Raw genomic sequence first — 20,612 nt, 5'->3', positions numbered from 1 at the left:
ACTAGCAGCTGTTTTAAAGAGTACCTGACCTCCCTTTATATTAATAGAACAATAATGTCATTGTTAGCTAATGAATGTTTCCATGCTGAACAACGGCAACATGACAACGTTTCCATTGGTCCCTCTTCTTTAGAGAAGACCAGGAAATGATGGATACACGGATCGTGTTCAAATCAATAGGCACGCAATGACTCTAAATAATAATGATCACGCCACCAAACACACATTCAAACTAAAGGAACCAGCCTGTTTGGAAAATGAGAGAAGTAGAAAGTACAGGTATTTGAGTTCAACATGTAAGAAGTAGAAAGTTCAGGTATTTGAGTTCAACATGTAAGAAGTAGAAAGTACAGGTATTTGAGTTCAACATGTAAGAAGTAGAAAGTACAGGTATTTGAGTTCAACATGTAAGAAGTAGAAAGTACAGGTATTTGTGTTCAACATGTAAGAAGTAGAAAGTACAGGTATTTGTGTTCAACATGTGAGAAGTAGAAAGTACAGGTATTTGGGTTCAGCATGTAAGAAGTAGAAAGTACAGGTATTTGTGTTCAACATGTAAGAAGTAGAAAGTACAGGTATTTGTATTCAACATGTAAGAAGTAGAAAGTACAGGTATTTGTGTTCAACATGTGAGAAGTAGAAAGTACAGGTATTTGAGTTCAACATGTGAGAAGTAGAAAGTACAGGTATTTGTGTTCAACATGTAAGAAGTAGAAAGTACAGGTATTTGTGTTCAACATGTAAGAAGTAGAAAGTACATGTATTTGTGTTCAACATGTAAGAAGTAGAAAGTATAGGTATTTGGGTTCAACATGTAAGAAGTAGAAAGTACAGGTATTTGGGTTCAACATGTAAGAAGTAGAAAGTACAGGTATTTGGGTTCAACATGTAAGAAGTAGAAAGTATAGGTATTTGGGTTCAACATGTAAGAAGTAGAAAGTACAGGTATTTGGGTTCAACATGTAAGAAGTAGAAAGTATAGGTATTTGTGTTCAACATGTAAGAAGTAGAAAGTACAGGTATTTGAGTTCAACATGTAAGAAGTAGAAAGTTCAGGTATTTGAGTTCAACATGTAAGAAGTAGAAAGTACAGGTATTTGTGTTCAACATGTAAGAAGTTACAGTAACAAAGTATTTATACTCCACCACTTCCCTCCTCTGGGTAAAAAGCGTACAATATTAAACTAATAGATATCACCGTGTTCATTTCTGGAATTAAACTCAATTTATTTTTGCTTTACAAGTGTTCTGCCATCTTATGTTTAAATATGCAAATGAGGCAACATGTTATGCCAACTTTAGGGATTTTAAGGGATTAATAAACGCGTGTTTTGACCTCAAAGAAGGCAATTATGGGTTTAAAAGATGAGTAAAGAAAAGCATCTCTTTGAAATGTTTTCATGTGACAACGAGCTGCGTTTTCTTTGTTTAAATTTGAGTGAAATCCCTTTTTTCCTGCTATTTAAGTGAAATATTTGTAAGAGTCTAATTGGAAAAGCCACTGTCACTACTCTCAGACTATATTGATAAAAAAAGAAGATTGATCAGTAAATAAATAATGCAGATAAATCTGATTTGCTTCTCCTCACCCTCCCCTCACATGTTGGTTCTTTTGTTTAAGTTCACGGTGGATTCAGAGCAGCTTCTCAGGTTCAATAACGAAGTGCTAAAACAGCATCCAATCAACACCTCTTACCCCCAAATAACTGGCACTGAATATACATCAAACTTCTCCAGGGTAGGTGTGAGGGAGCAGGAAATGAGTTCAATAATTGATGCCAGGTACATGACACAGGAGAGAGATGGAACAAAATTAACACTTTGCGGATTAACATAAATAAAAAAAATAAAAATTAATTGTTTATACTATTGTATTAATCATTATTTATGTCTGTCATTTTGTGGTCATTTCGTGAGTATCTAATGTCATTTTTGGTATTTTCTATCTCTTTGTGGACATTTTTTTAGTGGTTTTAAACTTTTTCATAGTCATTATAATCATTCTATGTCTCTTGATGTCTGATTTTGGTCATTTTAAATCTCTTCCTGGTTGTAACGTGTCTCTTTGTAGACATTTAAAGTGTTTTAATGTCATTTTCAGTCTCTTCCTGGTTGGTAGTAGTCTTTTAGAGTGACATCTTGGCCAGATTGGCCCCTGAAACGTTGGGTCTAGGGCCTATTCCTTTAAAACCAGTTCAATAATTCATCCATATCTCAACAAGTCGTACCTGGAGCAGTTGGCGACCTCCACGCTGATGCCAAAGCAGTGCTGACCTCCACACTGAGGGGCCGGGTTGTTACAGCCTCTGGTTCGACACAAACAGGACCCCGCGCTTCCTCCATCGTTATGGCTACACATGGACCATCCTGACCAGACGCCAAAGCCTCCATCAACCGTCACATTACGGACCTGTTAGCAACGAGAAGGGCCAGAAATAAAACATTTGAGAGTAATGGGTTTTCTGAGAAACTGCTCATTGCATTAGCCTGATGCTCTCAGGAATGCATCGCTCTGGGAGCCCACGGCTACAAACTGAAATACATTTTCCTGATGCAAAAATAACAGCATTACATCTTCTACAGCACATCCTGAATTGAGCAGTTATGCGAAAAGCAAATAGGTGGAGAGCTGGAAGATATATGGAAATTGTGTGAGGGCATGATGAGACTCAGAAATAGAGATGAAGGCTGTGAACGGACACATTCAAAATATGAGGAAATAAAAGTGGCGGTGTAAATAGATATCTGAGGAAAAACAGAATGAAACGGGAAGGCTCAGATATTACAGGAGCCATGAATTACAGGAGAGATGTCCTGCGCGAGGGAACTAAACACAAAAACACGCCGGCGTGAGATTCAGATGATATGAGGCGTGTCACTGCTGCATTTCAGGGGTGATTTAAAACGGCAGAAAACACTTTCACACACGGAGAAAAGAGAGCATGATCATCAGCTGCTCTGGCAGAAGCAGACAAAGCGGCAGGCCTGTTTGCGCTTTTTGGTAATTGTACTCCTCTGTGTGTCTAAATGGAGGAGGCTTGGCATAGACAGACAGCCTCACAGACATCAGTGGGCTGCCTAGAAAGCAACTAGGAAGAGAACAACAACATCGTAGGGCTTTCAACAATCAATTACAGCTCAGACTATAAATACAATGGATCATAAATATGAGATGCACGCTTTCTGTCATTTCTTTCATTAAAATCTGGAAACCAAAATGAAAAGGCAACAGAAGCAGAATAATGACGTAATTCTAGAAGACGGTAAAAAACACTTTGGTGCAGAGGAGCAGGCTGAAATTGCTAAAGCTGTCTCTTTTTTAATATTTTTATTTACGGTCAAAACATGTTTTTAGAGTGGGGGCTGATTGAAATGACTTAAGCAAAGTGCAAACAAATAATTGAGTGGAAATTAGGGGTGCAACAACTAATCGACTTAATCGATTACCAAATTAGTTGCCAACTAATTCAGTCACCGATTCGTTCGTGACGTCATCACGTGTGTTTTACGCGCCGTTAAGCTCCAACGTTATTGGTCTTTTTATCGGTACTGGAGACATTTAAAAAATATACGTCATGTGTTATTGCTACAAAAACATTATATCGCAGTTTTAGTGTCGCCAACTCGTTTCTAATACGCAAAAACACAAACAAACGCGTCTATGATGTATTTTCGATCAGACGAGATCTCTCTCCCCCGTCTGTGTGCGAGGGGGCGGGGCTGTTTACACACACGCAGCTGCTACATGCAGCAACACACTGAGGAGATGGCGGAGAGAACGCGCTCCGAGGTGTGGTTAAACTTTACCCGTCTCGATGCTCGTTGCCAAAAGTGCAATAAGAGTTTAGCATGTAAGGGCGGTAACACGAGCAATTTGTCTAAACATTTAGCAAAAGTGCACCACATCCAGACTGTCGGGTTCGATTGTCTTTCTAGTAGCTCTGTAGCCCCCTCCACGAGTAACGTTTCCACGTCAGGTGTTATGTATGCTAGCAGCAACACGGAGTTAACGCCATTATACAAACATGGGTTAATGATTAGAGGTGTTAGAGTTACTCTTTATTTTGTTAAAGTTTCCGCTATTCTGTTTACAGTTCTGTTATCACATTATTTAATACGATTTGTTAAAACACTGTTGTTTCTTTTGATGTGAAATATTATTTATTTAATTTAAATAAAAAGCAATGTTAGTTTTGTTCAAAATGTGTTTAGTTAATTTAATAATATATGTATTTTTGAATCAAGTATTCATCTTTATTGTCTTCATTGTTAGTTTCCACATGCCTAAAACAACCTCAAGCTAAATCTAAAAGTTGATGGCTAAATAAGAGCGTTTGGGAAATTGTGCAAGGCATACAGTAGTAGTCCGAATAGTCGATTAATCGTTTCATTAATCGATTATCAAAATACTCGTTTGTTGCAGCCCTGGAAATGTCTATTTGAGTTGAGGAAACTTCCCTAAAACAACTTGTTTCTGCTTGTTTCCATATAGACGTGAGAGCCAGATGGCGTTTAGAAGCTCAACTCCTACACGACGCTCCTCAGTGTGAAGCCTGACTGGCCTCCAGATCCAATACTTCCACTTTGCAGGAGGAATGCAGCCGGATGAGCCTTTTTTGAAACTGTTAATGGACTCATAGGGAGTGAGACACTAACTGTGATAAAAGACGACGTTTTGTTTTTCAGTTTTCACATCTTGGCAGCGAGTTGGTGCAAGCAGACACTTTTCTCATTTTGGTCACGAGCCTCATTGTAAAGCCATTTATCTCCGTCAGAATACAAAGTGATTACTGACAAATTTAATTCATGCCCGCGCTAAATGGATCTGGGTAGGTTAAGTGAGTAAATACATATTGCATTACTGCTGTGGGCAGTGGTGTGTGACCAATACTTTAAAACTAAGATATGGGTGGCTACACTGCGGCTGGAAAGTATCTTTAATTAAATCCTGGATTTAAAGTAATCATTTAGAGAAAGTTAGTTTAGCAGAGACGGCAAACATTGTTAAAGTGCGTTACGTTCAAACATAATGAAATCCACGTACCAGCATCTATATTGCTTATTAATAAAAGCATTGATTTCTATAAAAACTAAAAGTTTGCAGTCCGATGTGTGCAAAGAAATAACATTTGAAAGGAAAGTGAATAGTTCTCAAAATGATGGTTATCAAGCTGCGGGAAATATGGATATTATGTTTATTTAAATCATGCATTTAAAGTAGTAGTTTGAGGTCAGGTAGCTTAGCTTAAAGATGAAGACATCCGCATCCTATCACCTCTAATGCTCAATAAGTCATAAAATGCTCCATATAAAATAATAAATAACATCCATATCTATATAAACATTTAACGCTTTCAATGTCATGTCAAATAAAATATATAAGAAGAGACAGAATAAGCATAATTCCAGAAATTATTATGACTGTGTTCAATATAAATATCATGTGAGGGCATGTGTGTGTGTGTGTGTGTGTGTGTGTGTGTGTGTGTGTGTGTGTGTGTGTGTGTGTGTGTGTGTGTGTGTGTGTGTGTGTGTGTGTGAGTGAATGCAGAAAGCCTGCATGAATGTTGCAGCCTGCAGTATTTCAGGAATCATGTGAGGATGTTAGCCAGGTTTCTGCCACAGTGATGATGACAGATGCCACTGGAGCTCGGTGGCCTGACTGCCAAATATCCCTCTGAACATAAAGCCACATAAAAGGGCATGAAGGGCAACAGAACTGAACATTATGTGTGTGAAATGCCCCGAACACTGCTCAGAAATGTGGTACGTTGAAATAAATGGACGAGCCGTTTTGCTAATGAGGGAGTAGTCAGAGGTGAAAGATTGAGTACTCCCTTTACAAACCAATTATTTAAAGTTAAGTTCAGTCTCGAGCTGAACTCCAGGGTGCTTTTTATGAAGGTTTCAAAGTAAAGAAAGAAAAGGCAGTACGAGGTACAGCGAGGTTTGTACAGAGGGATACTCACAGGACATTTTGAGATGCTCTGCTCCCATTGGCTCATCCGGACACTCTCCTCCAGCGTGGTGCACTTCTTCAATAAAAGGTCCCAGCCGCAGTACGGGTCCCTGGCCCCGATACACGCTCTGCAAGGAACAGTAACGTTTAATGGGCTTTTATTAACTGCTCACATGTGAGTACAGATAGCTCGCATGGAGACAGGACATTAAATCTAACACCGGGTCGAGACAAAGAAGGAAAAGGCTGGAAGAAATGATTAAAAACATGAAAACGGAGAGCAGGTGTAGAAAGAGAGGCGAAAGCAAAACTAATTAAAGTCAGGAGCTCCTCAAGTGACAGAGAGGAGCTTATCAGCCCAACAGATATTTTTCTGAGAAAACTGCAGCCAAGATGGATGTGTCTTTGCCGTATCTGCTTCAGGTGGTTTATTGAGTGCAATAAAAAGCCTCATGTTACTTCTTTCATGCAAATAGGAGTCTGTGGTGACAGCACAATGACATATCTCTGAGCCACGAGCATCAGTAGAGCCTGACGGGCCCCTGGTGAAATGTAACCAGAGTTGTCCGTGGGTTTCATAACAATGAGGCAAGGACAGAAGATCATATGCACCCATGCATGTGAGAATGCAGAACCACTCTGACGCACACACAAGGTGGCTGACGTAGCGTCTGGGCGGCTAACAAAGAGCTTTTGGACTTTATTAAAGGATATTTAGGGGGACGACAGCAGTAGAAAATGAAAAGGGAGAAAGAACAAGATGATACATGTCTTACAGAGGGGCTTCAGGGCCAAGAGGACTGCATACCACCCGTCAGTGAGACACGAACAGAGAGGCAGCCTTCTCGTGTTTCAAACAGGTAAACCTCAAAGAAATGAACCAGTAAAGCTCACTGTACTGTCATGGTGGTATTCCTTTGTTTTGAGGGTGTGGTTTACTAAGTAATCTTCCTATGTTGTTGCGTGCGGTACATTCGAAATGTAAATCCCCCACAACCCCCTGCTTCTACTCTCTATCATTATTCCCACTGGACAAAACAAAGAGGGGCAGAGGAAAGAACAAAAGGAAATGAAAATGAAATATGTATATTGATAAAACACTGTTACAAGAAATGCTAGTTCTGCACATTTCCATAATGTGAGCTTCATACATAATAACAATAAGCATAACAAAGTAATGTGAGTTGAAAGAAGTTAAAGGACCAATTGAAGTTTGCTTCTCAGAAACGATGCAGTGGGAGATACTGTGGATCAGTGTGTGTTGGACTGTTGTGTCTGTAGCTAAAATGCATTATAGCTGTTGTTTTATGTACTTTATTGATGCAGATTTACAACGGTGATGCATGACTTTCTTGAATACAAAGATTCACAGCATCTGATCACATCTCATCACCTTAAAGATTGGTGGAAAAGGCATTTCAAAATGTGGGATTAAGCATGTCATCAGATTGAGTGTAAAAAAGCATCTAAGGGGTTAAAGGTTGGCACTTTTTGAAAGTACGGTACCTGATCCTGCACATAACGCATTAATGCCTTTTTGCTACTTGGAAAACTACAGTGAGTCCAAAATGTCTTACCAAATGTCCAAAATCACGAATCAACTCCTGTGTGTCATGATAATTAGGGGGGTGGACAATTGATACCTTAGTCACATGTGTCAAACTCAAGGCCCGGGGGCCAAATCCGGCCCGTGGTGGATTTAATTTCGGCCCGCAGGATAATTTCTAATCACTATTAGATCAGGCCCGCCGGAATATTGCACGCACACCTTCACTCCATCCTGAGGGTCTCCTCAGCTCAGAGCCTGAGCCCAAACATTGATTACCTTGCACCCAAGATGAGATGCCAAGTCTCTGAGCTAGCATCACAGAGCAGCACACTGAGTTTAATGGATGTTTCCTTCTTGAGACAACAGGGCATGTTTGTTTTTCTCTTTGAGGGAAATAGTTTTGTTGAAGCTGTTGTTGGCCTGTGGAAAGGTACTCATAAGAAATGACTCTGGAAAAGCTGCAGATAGAGCCATAAGAAATGAATGCCACTGATTATTTAATGTTTAATGTTGTTTTTATAGGCAATCATTTAAGCTTTATTAGTTCCAGGTTTAATATGTGCAATAATTCATTTCAATAAATTCTGCAATAAACATTGAACCAGCCCGGCCCTCGACTAGTACCCATTTTTTTATTTTGGCCCACTGTGTGTTTGAGTTTGACAGCCCTGCCTTAAGAGATGCAAACAATGCAAGTTGGCAGCACAGAATACTAGCATTATTTTACTCTTTGTTGACACTAAATTCAATGTACTGGAGGCCCAAGCCACCCCTGAGTCCCCTTTCCCAAATTTCACCCATTCTCATCTGGAAATATCTGCGAAAGACATCCAAAAAATAAATAAAAAATGTCTGTGCAGCTAGTACCAAACCCTTGCAAGACTGTGGCATGACATGAAGTCACTAGCACATTAATTATTGACCTGGTATGAGATCATGACGAATGGAAAACTAGCATCTAAAGGGTTAAAGGATTACCATTCTAGAAAGTGAAGTCTCTGACCCGGCACGTAACGCATGACTGGTTTTATTTCTTTTATCTTTTTAGTTTATCTGACTCTCTTGCACTCTCTTTAAAAAAGGGAATATAGTGATTAAGTGCCCATAAATGCTGCAGCATATATCACAAAGCCACAGGTGTAATATGAAGCCTTAACTCGTCAGGGCCAATAACAGCTCATTGTGTGAGAGATAAGGAATGCAGGTGTGAGTCCTCTCTGTGTGATGACGGATGTGATCTGTATCTTGTGGTGAGACTTCACACCCTGGCCTCTGTCTCGGGCTTTTTTCCTTTGCCAATATTTATGCCTTGACGTAGTTTCTTCAAGACCGACAGAAACACAATATATCTGCCTCACACACAGCTGTAGCAGAACTGTGTGTGTGTGAGGAAGATAATGTACCGACAGACGGACAGAGGGCAGTTTCGGTGGCTCAGACAAAAGCTGATTTACAGGGTTTAAAATCTGAGCGACACACAGGCCTGGTTCTCTCAGATAAACAGCATCTTCTGGAGAGACGGAGCTTTAAAAGTTTTTCTGTGTGCATATTTTTTGACGGTTTCCATTGAGATTAAAGGTCCCCTGTTATACTGTTTGTCATCAATATATAACAGGTCACAGACATATACAGCACCTGTCTCTGATTGGCTGAAACACCAAACAGATCATTTCAGCATCCCATAATCCTGTCTATCACTTTAGATGAAAATAAGGAGCCCCTCCCCACGCCCCTCTGAGAGATATTTGGTTACAAAGAACACATTAGGCGCTTTCACGCCGGAGTACTTTTCACCGTAATTTTCCCATTTAGTTCCGTTAGTTCCTGGGATTTTGCGTTCACACCAAAAACAGAATTTAGTTCAGAGAACTTTTACCCCCATTTTCAGTCCCTGCTAGAGAGGTGGTACTATCCTGGGGAGAAACAAGTACCAATTTCTATTGGCTGGGCGAATTGCAAACCACGCCCCGTAAAACTCGGAAAAGTTTTTTGAAGCCGCCATTGTATTTGCTGGCATTAGCATTATTAGCATTAGCATTAGCCCCGCGCACCAACGCAGAGAGAATAACTTATGGCAACACAAAATAAAACTTGGGAGCGGTGGCGATGAGCCGTGAAGTTGTTTGCGGCCTGCCAGTAAACCCAAAGCAGAAGAAGAATAAGTGACGTCAGCGGCTTTATTTGCGTAATCTTTCCTCAGGGAACTTATTCCGGTGTGAACGCGATCTGTACTTAGTTCCATGGGGGCACTAAGTGCTGGGAAGTACGGCAAAGTACTTGGTGTGAAAGCGGCTAATGGTGCTCTAGGAGGAGATTCAGGTGATAAGGTGGGGGGGGGGGTTACCTTGGTTGCTGATTGGCTAATGGTTACACAAGACAAAACATCGTTATGACATCAAGTGGCCAAAATCTGATCAGCTCATTTTCAGACAGGTTTTTATAGAAATGGATCAAAAAGAGAGAGAATCTTTGTTCCTGAAACTTTCAGAGTCTCTTTCCACAGAGGGGACACATGTTGATGTAGAAGAGACATGAAGAAGAGGGGACACATGTTGATGTAGAAGAGACATGAAGAAGAGGGGACACATGTTGATGTAGAAGAGAAATGAAGAAGAGGGGACACATGTTGATGTAGAAGAGACATGAAGAAAAGGGGACACATGTTGATGTAGAAGAGACATGGAGAAGAGGGGACACATGTTGATGTAGAAGAGACATGGAGAAGAGGGGACACATGTTGATGTAGAAGAGACATGAAGAAGAGGGGACACATGGTGATGTAGAAGAGACATGAAGAAGAGGGGACACATGTTGATGTAGAAGAGACATGAAGAAGAGGGGACACATGTTGATGTAGAAGAGACATGAAGAAGAGGGGACACATGTTGATGTAGAAGAGACATGAAGAAGAGGGGACACATGTTGATGTAGAAGAGACATGAAGAAGAGGGGACACATGTTGATGTAGAAGAGACATGGAGAAGTAGATGTTGCATAATAGGCTCGTATACTCACTCTCTGCTCTTGTGGTAGCTGCACCTCTTGAGAGGGATCTTGATGACCTGGTCTCTCACCCCCACGTACAGCTCGCTGCGGCTGTGCAGGATCAGCAGGCTGCGGATCGGCTGTCTCTTCCTGGGAGGGAACAGCTCGATCTCCTCCAATAGGCAGCTCCCCGTGGACTGATTGAGAGGAGAGAGCACTTTCCTGATGGTGCCGTAATCTGGAGGAGAAAGGCAAGGCAAGGGAAGTTTATTTATACAGCACCTTTCAACACAAGGCAATTGAAGGTGCTTTCCAAAAACGCATTAATATGTTCAGTTCAATATTCCATCTGTCACACACTTATATATAATACTTTGCTTTTTAGTGTATATCTTGTTATTGTTCATTTGTAAATTCAACATGAATATTTTCTACTTTCTTGTTTATTTCTTGTCTTTTAATTGTTAGTGTACAATGCCATGTCTTTGTATCCTGCTGCAACACAAACATTTCCCAAATTGGGATCAATAAAGTACTTCTTATCTTATCTCTTAAGAAACACAAAACATTCGCTCAACTTCAACAACTCTCGTTTAAAAGCAAAGAAAACAAAGGGGAATTAAAGTCACCGTGCAGTGTGAGATACACACATCTGAAATGTTTCGCTCTGACTCTCAATCATAGCTCACTTTTTAGCAGAAATAGTTTTCCTTTCTTTCTCCTTTCTTTTCTAACTTATCCCTCATTATTTCAAGTGTTTCATGCTGAACATGTTAATCTGCAACCAAATATTCAGAAAATTCTACGGATCCTGGCCATATTTGTGTAGCATATAAAATGTATTTGCTCCCAGAGAAAGAGGAGTGGGGGAGGGGGGGAAGAGAGGATTCGGTCACAGAGAGAAGCAGGTGTTTCATCCGCAGTAAAGAAGTAGTAAGAATAGCAGAGTTTGATACAAAGGAAACAACAAAATATACACTTTAATGTGAACTCAGGATGAACCACACAACAATCGCTTCCTAACAAAGAAGCTGTGATATAAGACTGTCAAAAACACTGGAGGTGGCTGATGTCCCAGGCTTGGTTTTTGTCATCAACATGCAGAGCTGCAGACAGGGAACAGGTACAGTATGACAGCTGAATACATGATGTTCTAGCCTACTTATATTTAAGGGGATATGTGTCCAATCTTTTTTCACCGAGGGCCACATACAGAAAGATATTCGAAGGGCTGGGCCGCTCACTAAAGGTGATGTATATTAAAGGTGGGGCGGGTAAGTTTGAGAAACCGGCTCGAGATACACTTTGTGTTATATTCCATGGAATGCTCTTAACGTCCCGATAGCAATGAATATCTGAAGTGCTTTGACAAAAAATCCATAAAAAAATATCATCTGTGGAAGCCGTGGTTCTGTAAAAAGCACAACCAATCATCTGAGCCGGCCCGGCTAAAGTAACTGGATGGCCTACCTGCCTGTCAGCCTTCCATCTGTGCACAAACTTATCTCGTGCCCTCATTGGTCATGTGCGCGTTCGTTCGTGTGTGTTGGAGGAGGGGCTCTGTGAGGAAGTGGCACATTTTTTCCGGTTGTGTATTTTCTAATTCTAGCGCACTCGAGCTGCTTTCTCAGAAATTACCTACCCCACCTTTAACTCATAAGTTAAGTTATAAGTTTGCAAAATCAATCAAATGTAAGTAAACGATGAAGCAGCTTTCCATAGGGTTTCATTTATCTTGTTAGCAGCTCATTCCTTAAAACAGAAGCCTCAGATTGCTTATCATAAGAGCAAATAGGACGGGTGTATTTCAAGGTTGTTGTGTAAATAAGTTATTGGGCTTTTTTTAGATTTGTTAGAACATATTTTCCACTTGAATCGACTGAAAGTGGGCTCATTAACACATGAACACTACTGTGTCATATATTTTAACAGATACATTTAAGAAGTACAAGACAAGCTTACGTTTCATTTGTGGGCCATTCTCCACTGTACTTTTTGAAACCCACGTCATCGTGAACATGCCTGACCTTTATTCTTATGTAAGGTGTGATGAAGTTGGGGGGCATTTCTTTTTGGAGGGCTAAAACAAACACCATCTATTATACATGCAGTCCCCTGGGTGAAGAAACAGTAATTGGGTGCACAGCGTTGGAAAGGGGAGCAGGGTGAATTACTAATACGAAGTTTCAAAGTAAGGAATGTAAAAGTTGAGTATCGCCCCGAGCGGTGTTGGGCATTATTAAGTCACTTGTTACAGTAATGAGAATTACCAGATCAGGTGACCTTCAGAACTCTGATAATAAGGTTGTTGTTTCCTTTCTTGTGTCATGGAGAGCTGGGTAATGTTATTGGTCTCTTAAAAGGGCTTTATGAATGATTAGCTTCATATTAGCTTCTACGGGTCAGAAGGGACCTACTACACCTACCCAAACCACAATATGTTCTCCCTAACTACCGAAACAAATACTCTAGTTGCCTAAAGTGAAATAAGTTGTAATGTTTATCTTCAAAATACTACGTTTAATTTAGTTTTACGAAGTGTATTTTTATAGTTTTACTTCACTTTTCACTGAAGAATGGAAGAGATAATCACTGATAATGTTTTTGTGGCTTCAGTGAATAGAAAAGTGCTAACATGCAGGAACTAGAGGTGCGGTGAGGCAGCCAGAGATGCTTAAAGATTACACAATAACGAAAAAAACACTAGCTCAAAATTCATAAAACGTGGAGTAGTGGAATAGCATACGCAAAAGAGGAAGCCATTTTGGAGCAGATCCGAATCACTCGGGGGGATATATGGGTCATTCCAGAATTGGAGGACAATTTAGACACCAACATTTTTGAAAAATGAACCTTTTATTTTATAATGTTTTTTTATGTATTTAGGAAAAACAGATAATAAACCATCAAAAAAAGTGATTTGCCCAGCAAGGCATCAAATGTATATTTTTCCAATGAAGAATTACCCCTGTTACTCTAATTATAGTAACAGGGTTGAAAATCAATGCTAATTTGAGCTTTAACCTCAGGAATTATTGCTAGATGTAGCATGTAATGCTACTTTCCAAGGCAATGACAAACTTGGATATCTAATGACAGAAAGATAACTTTGAAATGAATATGCTTTATTCTGGTAATATCAGTAACAGGGTTGAGTGGGTCAGAGTGCCACACTCTTTTACGACTGAAAAGATTGTAAAAATATGAAAAATAAAAGAGAGGACTTAGTTTTGGTCTACCCATGGCACTAACACATGGCTTGCTGATGTCACTTCCACTGTGTCGTCTGATTTACAGTTTTTTCACTTCCTGTGTGTCATCTTAGTTACAGTTTTTTCACTTCCTGTGCCAATCTAAAAAGGTTTGGGTAACAGGGTTGAACGCATGTTGAGGGACACACCTTCTGTGCAAAATTACTGTTATTTAAAATATGTTTATGATTTAACAAATAGATTTTACCTTTACAAGAGACATATATCAATAGAATAATACAAAAAAAGTAAATAAAATCCCTATTTTAAATGTTATATTTGACATGCAAGTTGGTCACCAAGAAGCGGGGACAAGAGAAAAATGCCGTTTTAGGGGATGTTCGAGAGCTATTTGATCATTTAAATAATATTTTGAAACCACTTTTTCTACAATTTTCTACACATTTTGTCTCAAGACAAGTTTGTTTAACACAACAAGTGCATGTTTTAGCATTTTGGGCATGGATTATTAGATTTTTTATATGGGGGACATGAAATGTCCTCCAATTCTGGAATGACCCATATGCCTTATTTGTAAAAAGCCATGTCTGCACACTGAGAGCTCTAGTTCTGGATCTTACATGTCTTGTTCTTTAATCCCACATGTGTCGAGAAACCCTTGGTGAATAATTACTGAAGCAATGTTCTGTAATTACTTTTTCAATGAGTCATATGTAATGAGTAAGTCATTCCTTTTTGCTCTCGAGGCACGTTCCTCCAGCTCTCCGCTGTGGAATCAGCTAGAAAATTGCTCTTTTGTTTTGTTTGGCCAAGAAAGTTTCAGGAAAGTCTTTTGCATTTAACTAAATGTTGTTAGCTTCAAGAGAAAAACGCTGCAGAGCTGAAATGACTAATGAGGGAGGGGGAGAAAAACACAACCATACACCTGGACGTTTTCGGACCCCCGGTTGGAGGTTTCAGGTTTTCCACTGCGACCCCAATCAGCAGGGTGCGTTTAAGCGTTAATAATAGCATGTGATTAGGTACAGTATGCGCTACCCAATAGCTTTGCTAGGATTTCAGATGTTTTCATTAGCGTCTGGTTAGTGTCTGGGGAACTTGCAGTGTGGGCAGCTCTGCTCCGACGCTACATTGATCACAGCGCCGTGCAAACAATGAGAGGGGAGTTTTCCAGGGAGATGCCAAGCATGGAGCCGGTGAACTGGAACAGGCTGTGTGTGTGTGTGTGTGTGTGAGAGAGTGTGTGATAGCCTAAAATAACATTGACTAACAATGGGACGATCATGTTGACATTTCCCAGCGGGGCTGCGGTCCATTAGCACGGCGAAGTGGGACACACTACGTTTAAATTCTGTTCAGAACATCCTCTCATAATCCATACTGTCTGCTTTATCATAACACCGGACACACACCATACGCTGGTGTCTGATAGTGTTTCTTTGCCAAGTATAACATCACAATGTGATCAAACAGGGTCCTGATAAGCAGGTGGTGCCATGCAGCTTGGAAAGGGATAACATGGAAGGGTACACTGTGTGTGTGTGTGTGTGTGTGTGTGTGTGTGTGTGTGTGTGTGTGTGTGTGTGTGTGTGTGTGTGTGTGTGTGTGTGTGTGTGTGTGTGTGTGTGTGTGTGTGTGTGTGTGTGTGTGTGTGTGTGTTATTAATTGCCGGTGTGTTTCCTTTTGACACACGCCTGTTGGCTGTTTCATGGTGTCTACGATCTCTCGCTGAGTGATTGCATGAGAGTGATGTGTGTTCTGTCGGTGCATGCGGAGGACATATGGAGGGAAGGAGTGATCAAACTGGGGTCAGAAGACAGAGCTTTGAAGCGTCCTCAGAAGAACACATCTATTGGTTTCTTTCTGTCTACTTTTTTTATGTGCAAAGGCAGCACTTTCAAGGTCTTAAGGCCTCTTAAAACAACTTTCAGATAAAACTTATTTATGTAAAACAATCAGTATTCACGACACAATGAGTAGAAATTAAAGCTTGAATTTAAAAAGCTATGTTGGGTATTATTTATTAAGAGTTAAAATGCTAATCTATGCTAATCTGCTGCTCCAAGACTGTAGGTGTGATTTGAGCAGATTTGGCTGACAGTGCAGGCAACGCTGGCAAACAACCTTCAATATTAAACCTGTGAATGCACAAAAAAACTGATATAGAAATGTGTGGGATAAGCAAAATAGGACATAATGTGGGACCCAAAGGACAACCTACGTCTGCAAAAAGAAGCATGCATAAATCTATAAGAAAATGACCCTATCGTTTTCACTTGATTTATTACATTAGCTACCATTTTTGGAATGATTAAATGATCCATCACTTGTTTCAACTGCATGATGTTCATATAGGAACTACTGTATCTGTACTTTGTGCTAACGGTACCTGGCCAAGCTGGGTCTCAGTCTTCCCAAACTCTATCCACATACTGTATGGTCATTTTTAAGATGGCCACAACCAAAATGCTAATGTTTAAGGCTTCAACACGTCTATAACTATGTACACTTCTTTGGTAGGTAGGAGGCCATTGCTCAAACTTAGAAAGTGTTTTCAGGGTTAATACAAATTCACAAATTCACAGCTGGCACTTCCATCACACACAAAATATTGCAATTAATACAAAAGAGAGACAGAAATGTGTACAGCATGTAGACACAAATACTGTCTCAATGTCTAAGTCAAGCACAATGCATGCACACACACTATAAACCCACCTGTAGCCAGGTATATGATGTGGAGCAGCGTGTCCTTGCCCTGCACCACGTCCACCGCCACATGAGTGAAGCGCACGTTGTCCTCCATGAAGTAGGGCACGGGAACCACGGGTTGGACCACCTCGTGCATCAGGAGGAACTTCTGAGCGTCCGGCAGGTTCCTCTCCGTCAGGTTCACGTAGGAGCCGGAGTCGATGGTGCCGCACTGCAGAGAGAGAAGTACACACATCCTTTACTCAAGTGGAAGTACAGATACTCGTGTTTCAAAATACTCTGGTGAAAGTAGAAGTACTGACTAAACTTCTTTACTCAAGTCAAAGTAAAGAACTTTGAAATGTACTTCAGTAAAAAGTACCCATAACTAGCAGCTGTTTTAAAGAGTACCTGACCTCCCTTTATATTAATAGAACAATAATGTCATTGTTAGCTAATGAATGTTTCCATTCTGAACAACGGCAACATGACAACGTTTCCATTGGTCCCTCTTCTTTAGAGAAGACCAGGAAATGATGGATACACGGATCGTGTTCAAATCAATAGGCACGCAATGACTCTAAATAATAATGATCACGCCACCAAACACACATTCAGACTAAAGGAACCAGCCTGTTTGGGAAATGAGAGAAGTAGAAAGTACAGGTATTTGTGTTCAACATGTAAGAAGTAGAAAGTACAGGTATTTGTGTTCAACATGTAAGAAGTAGAAAGTACAGGTATTTGAGTTCAACATGTAAGAAGTAGAAAGTACAGGTATTTGAGTTCAACATGTAAGAAGTAGAAAGTACAGGTATTTGAGTTCAACATGTAAGAAGTAGAAAGTACAGGTATTTGTGTTCAACATGTAAGAAGTAGAAAGTACAGGTATTTGAGTTCAACATGTAAGAAGTAGAAAGTACAGGTATTTGAGTTCAACATGTGAGAAGTAGAAAGTCGTGGAGTAAAGTACTGACACCAGAAAGATGTACTTAAGTACAGTAACAAAGTATTTGTACTCCACTACTTCCCACCTCTGCTCACTGTGAAGGGGAAACAGAGAGAAAGGAACGCATTAATAAAAGCTCAGAGCACTTTGGGAAGAAAAGCTACGTTAATAATACTTTTGTCCCTCCAGAGATATGAAAAGAGACGGATTGACTGATTAAATGGACGAGGCTAAAACGTCCATTGCAGCATCATTGTAATAGTTTTCTATCCTCACGACTTCAACACTGTAGTCAAGAAGACTGAATGAGTGTTTAACTGAGCAAGTAGTTATCTCTTTTATTAGATTCTTCCTCATATGCATATATATTGCCGGTGAGTTTTGTTGGTACCCTAATAATAAAGCCTCTGATTGCTCATTTTTACAATCTAATATCTTTAAAAATGTTTTCATCTTCAGAGCTTATTCATGTTATTACAGAAAATGCTGGCGTATCGCTCGAACAACGGATTGCTCAAGAAAGAGATTACAACAGGAACAGACACATCTCACGTGAATAGGTAGATTTCATCGACACAGATTCATTTGGTTTATCAGGTTTTGTATACTCGCTCTGAGTCCCAGTAGAGTTTTTTCTACTGAAGCAGCGTCCGTGCGGCAGCCCTTTGTTATAATGTGTAATATAATATGTTAGATATTTCATTTAATAAGAAGAAGTGTAATAAAAAGAACAGTGTCAACGTGGGAGTTAACGGTGAGAGATAAGAGTATTTTTGTGATGGTGAGGTTTTTAACAACAGAAAGTGTTAATTTATTTAGTTGTTATTTATTTTATATGTGAAACAAATAGTAATTGAGTGTTTGGCAATCTGAATATTGCTTTCCAAGCTGAAAGAGCTTCCAACCAACATTACAAAGAATATTAAACAGAGAAAGGCTGCATTATGGAGATGAAGCACCACTTGCATACTAAAACAGAAAGTGCTGGAAAGGAATATTCCCTTTATGTGTCTGTAGCATGCGGGCCAGGGAAAATCTGTTACAATTTGTACTGAAAGGTTTGTGTGTTTTATATATCCTTCACTTCTTCAAACCCTTTTAAAAAGCATTGCATTACCTGAGAAATATGTCAAATCGTGACATTTGTCGTACTTTTTAGGGTGGGAAGCAGAATGTGACTAAGTGCAGCAGACAACTGTTACAATTTGTACTGAACAATAACTTTGTGTGTTTTATATATCTCTCAATTCTTCAAACCCTTTAAAAAGCATTGCATTAAATGAGAAATATGTCAAATTGTGACATTTCTCATACTTTTTAGCGTGGGAATGCAGAGCCTGTTTCCCACCAAGCAGAATGTGACTAAGTGCACCACAAAGCCAGGCCAGCTGAGGCAGAGCTGGATGACTACAGCTAACCATGTGTGTCCTTGTCAGTGAACGAGGCCCCGCACACAAAGAACAGTCTCCAAGACACGGAGCAGAGAAAACTAAAATAAGCCGTGCACGACAATTAAACCAACCCAAACGACACTGGCACTGTTTTTGTTTTGAACTGTTTTGCTCCGGGCTAACCGAGCGCAGACTCGTCGCACTAAGCTGAGAGTGGACCTTGGCTGCAGATTAGTTCCTGCTGACTAGCTGCAGAAGAAACGGACACTTTAAACAGATCAATCCCTCGCCTTTCCCTGGGCTGACAGAAGAGAATCATGGTGGACTTCCCTGAGATGGGCAACGGATCAGCGCCCTCGCCACATCAGGAGATGGGAAATTAAAGCCCTGAAGGACAGGGGAAAGCAACACTCCTTAAATGTGCCTCTTGCTTATGGGATAAATGTAGCGGGTGTGTGTGTGGTGAGGGTTTCATAATAACATATGTCTAAGGTTTGCTTTCGTGGTTTGGCCTTGCATTGCGTGCATGTGTGTGTCCAAGTGTGAGCCTGATTGTATTTCTGTCACACGGAGACAAAGCTAGGCTCTGACCAGCGAGGGTTTATGAAATGTTTGAATGGACAGAGAGACAGATGTGGTGATTTCCTCAGAACAGTGAAGGTGAGGGACAGAACCTCCATTCGGCAGAGGGCCCATCTAACACTCCCGCTCATCATCAGCACCCTGCGCCAGGATGATAAGTGCCTCAGAGAAATATGTATTACACCATGTTTTTTGCGAAATGGGCTTTTGTTTAAAATGCTTTCAGGTCACTTCAAATGTCAGCATCGTGCTGATATCTCAGGTAACATTTGATCAGTGTTGGCACCACATTGTCATACGTATTGAAAGGAAAGCACAAAGTACTCTTGATTGTTGTTTCTGAAATATATCAAACTTTCCAGCAGCATTTGGCTTGGACTCTAACTACAACGTACTATATGCAACAATGTGCAAGTGTTAATGGCTCAATATTTCAATCGACTGTAACTATTAAAACTTTGTCCGGATTTAAAAGCCTGTGGACTGATTTCTGTTTAAATGATTGAAGACGGTTTTGCATTGCTTCTACGTAACGTTAGCTGATAAAGTAATGTGCAAACCACACATTTTGCCTTTCATTTGAAGGTACTATATATAGCAATGTACATTCAATTATCATTTTACATTGCAAATATTTTATGGTTTGTAAAATAACATCATTAGCGAGGTGGCATTCACTTTGAAGCTTTGCTGCATGGATCTGGCGTTAGTTGTACCGTAACGTAAGCTGGTAAACTAATTTGCAAAGGCATGTTCATTAGTATAATGCAACCTATCATTTCAGGTACTAAACATTTGTATTTATTGCTTTGTCTGGTCAAAATTCAATGGATTATAATGTACAAAATTGCCAGCTAGCTATGCTGAATCAATGTCACTTAAAGGCCATTAGTGTCATTAATAAAAAGGATTTTCTAAAAAGTTCATGACATATCGTTTCTGTATGGACATCTACAATTAACGCATTTGTAAACTAAGCAATTACAGTGTGACAGAAATCCCCTTCAACACAGAGACGCCATCAGCTCCTTAAACTCAACGCACATGACTCACAGCCAGTATCAATCCATGAGGTTCAAATACAGAGGCGTTTTTTCTCTGCAGACAGAAAGGGAATGAAGTCCTCAATGAATGAGCAGTGTGTGCGTTGAGCGACGGCTTCACGGTGATAATTATCCCTATTTGACAGCAATCAACAACCACCTATTTTTGAGGGCGTATTTGTGTACAGAGGATATGTATGTGGCTTTTATAGGCGATAGTCTCTTTTAGTTGTGTGTGTGTGAACAAAGGG

General features: G+C 40.1%; 1 protein-coding gene across 5 annotated transcripts in view; it reads right to left on the bottom strand.

Moving 5' to 3' along the window:
- sema5a (sema domain, seven thrombospondin repeats (type 1 and type 1-like), transmembrane domain (TM) and short cytoplasmic domain, (semaphorin) 5A) overlaps positions 1-20,612 on the bottom strand; it is a 169,902-nt gene that overhangs the window by 62,658 nt on the left and 86,632 nt on the right. For all 5 annotated transcript variants that reach the window (XR_013804388.1, XM_079661723.1, XM_079661724.1 and 2 more), the window contains exons 10-13: positions 16,424-16,628; positions 10,524-10,731; positions 5,970-6,087; positions 2,229-2,410 (exon numbers count right to left, since the gene is read on the bottom strand). Coding sequence is in view for 4 of the 5 variants with exons in the window: in XM_079661723.1 (XP_079517849.1) it covers positions 2,229-2,410; positions 5,970-6,087; positions 10,524-10,731; positions 16,424-16,628 (713 nt within the window). In the remaining variant the exon portion in view is untranslated. The remainder of the gene's footprint in view (positions 1-2,228; positions 2,411-5,969; positions 6,088-10,523; positions 10,732-16,423; positions 16,629-20,612) is intronic.

Source organism: Notothenia rossii (assembly GCF_949606895.1).
Source record: "Notothenia rossii genome assembly, chromosome: 12".
Lineage (NCBI taxonomy): Eukaryota > Metazoa > Chordata > Actinopteri > Perciformes > Nototheniidae > Notothenia > Notothenia rossii.
This window is presented reverse-complemented; position numbering and strand designations above follow the sequence as displayed.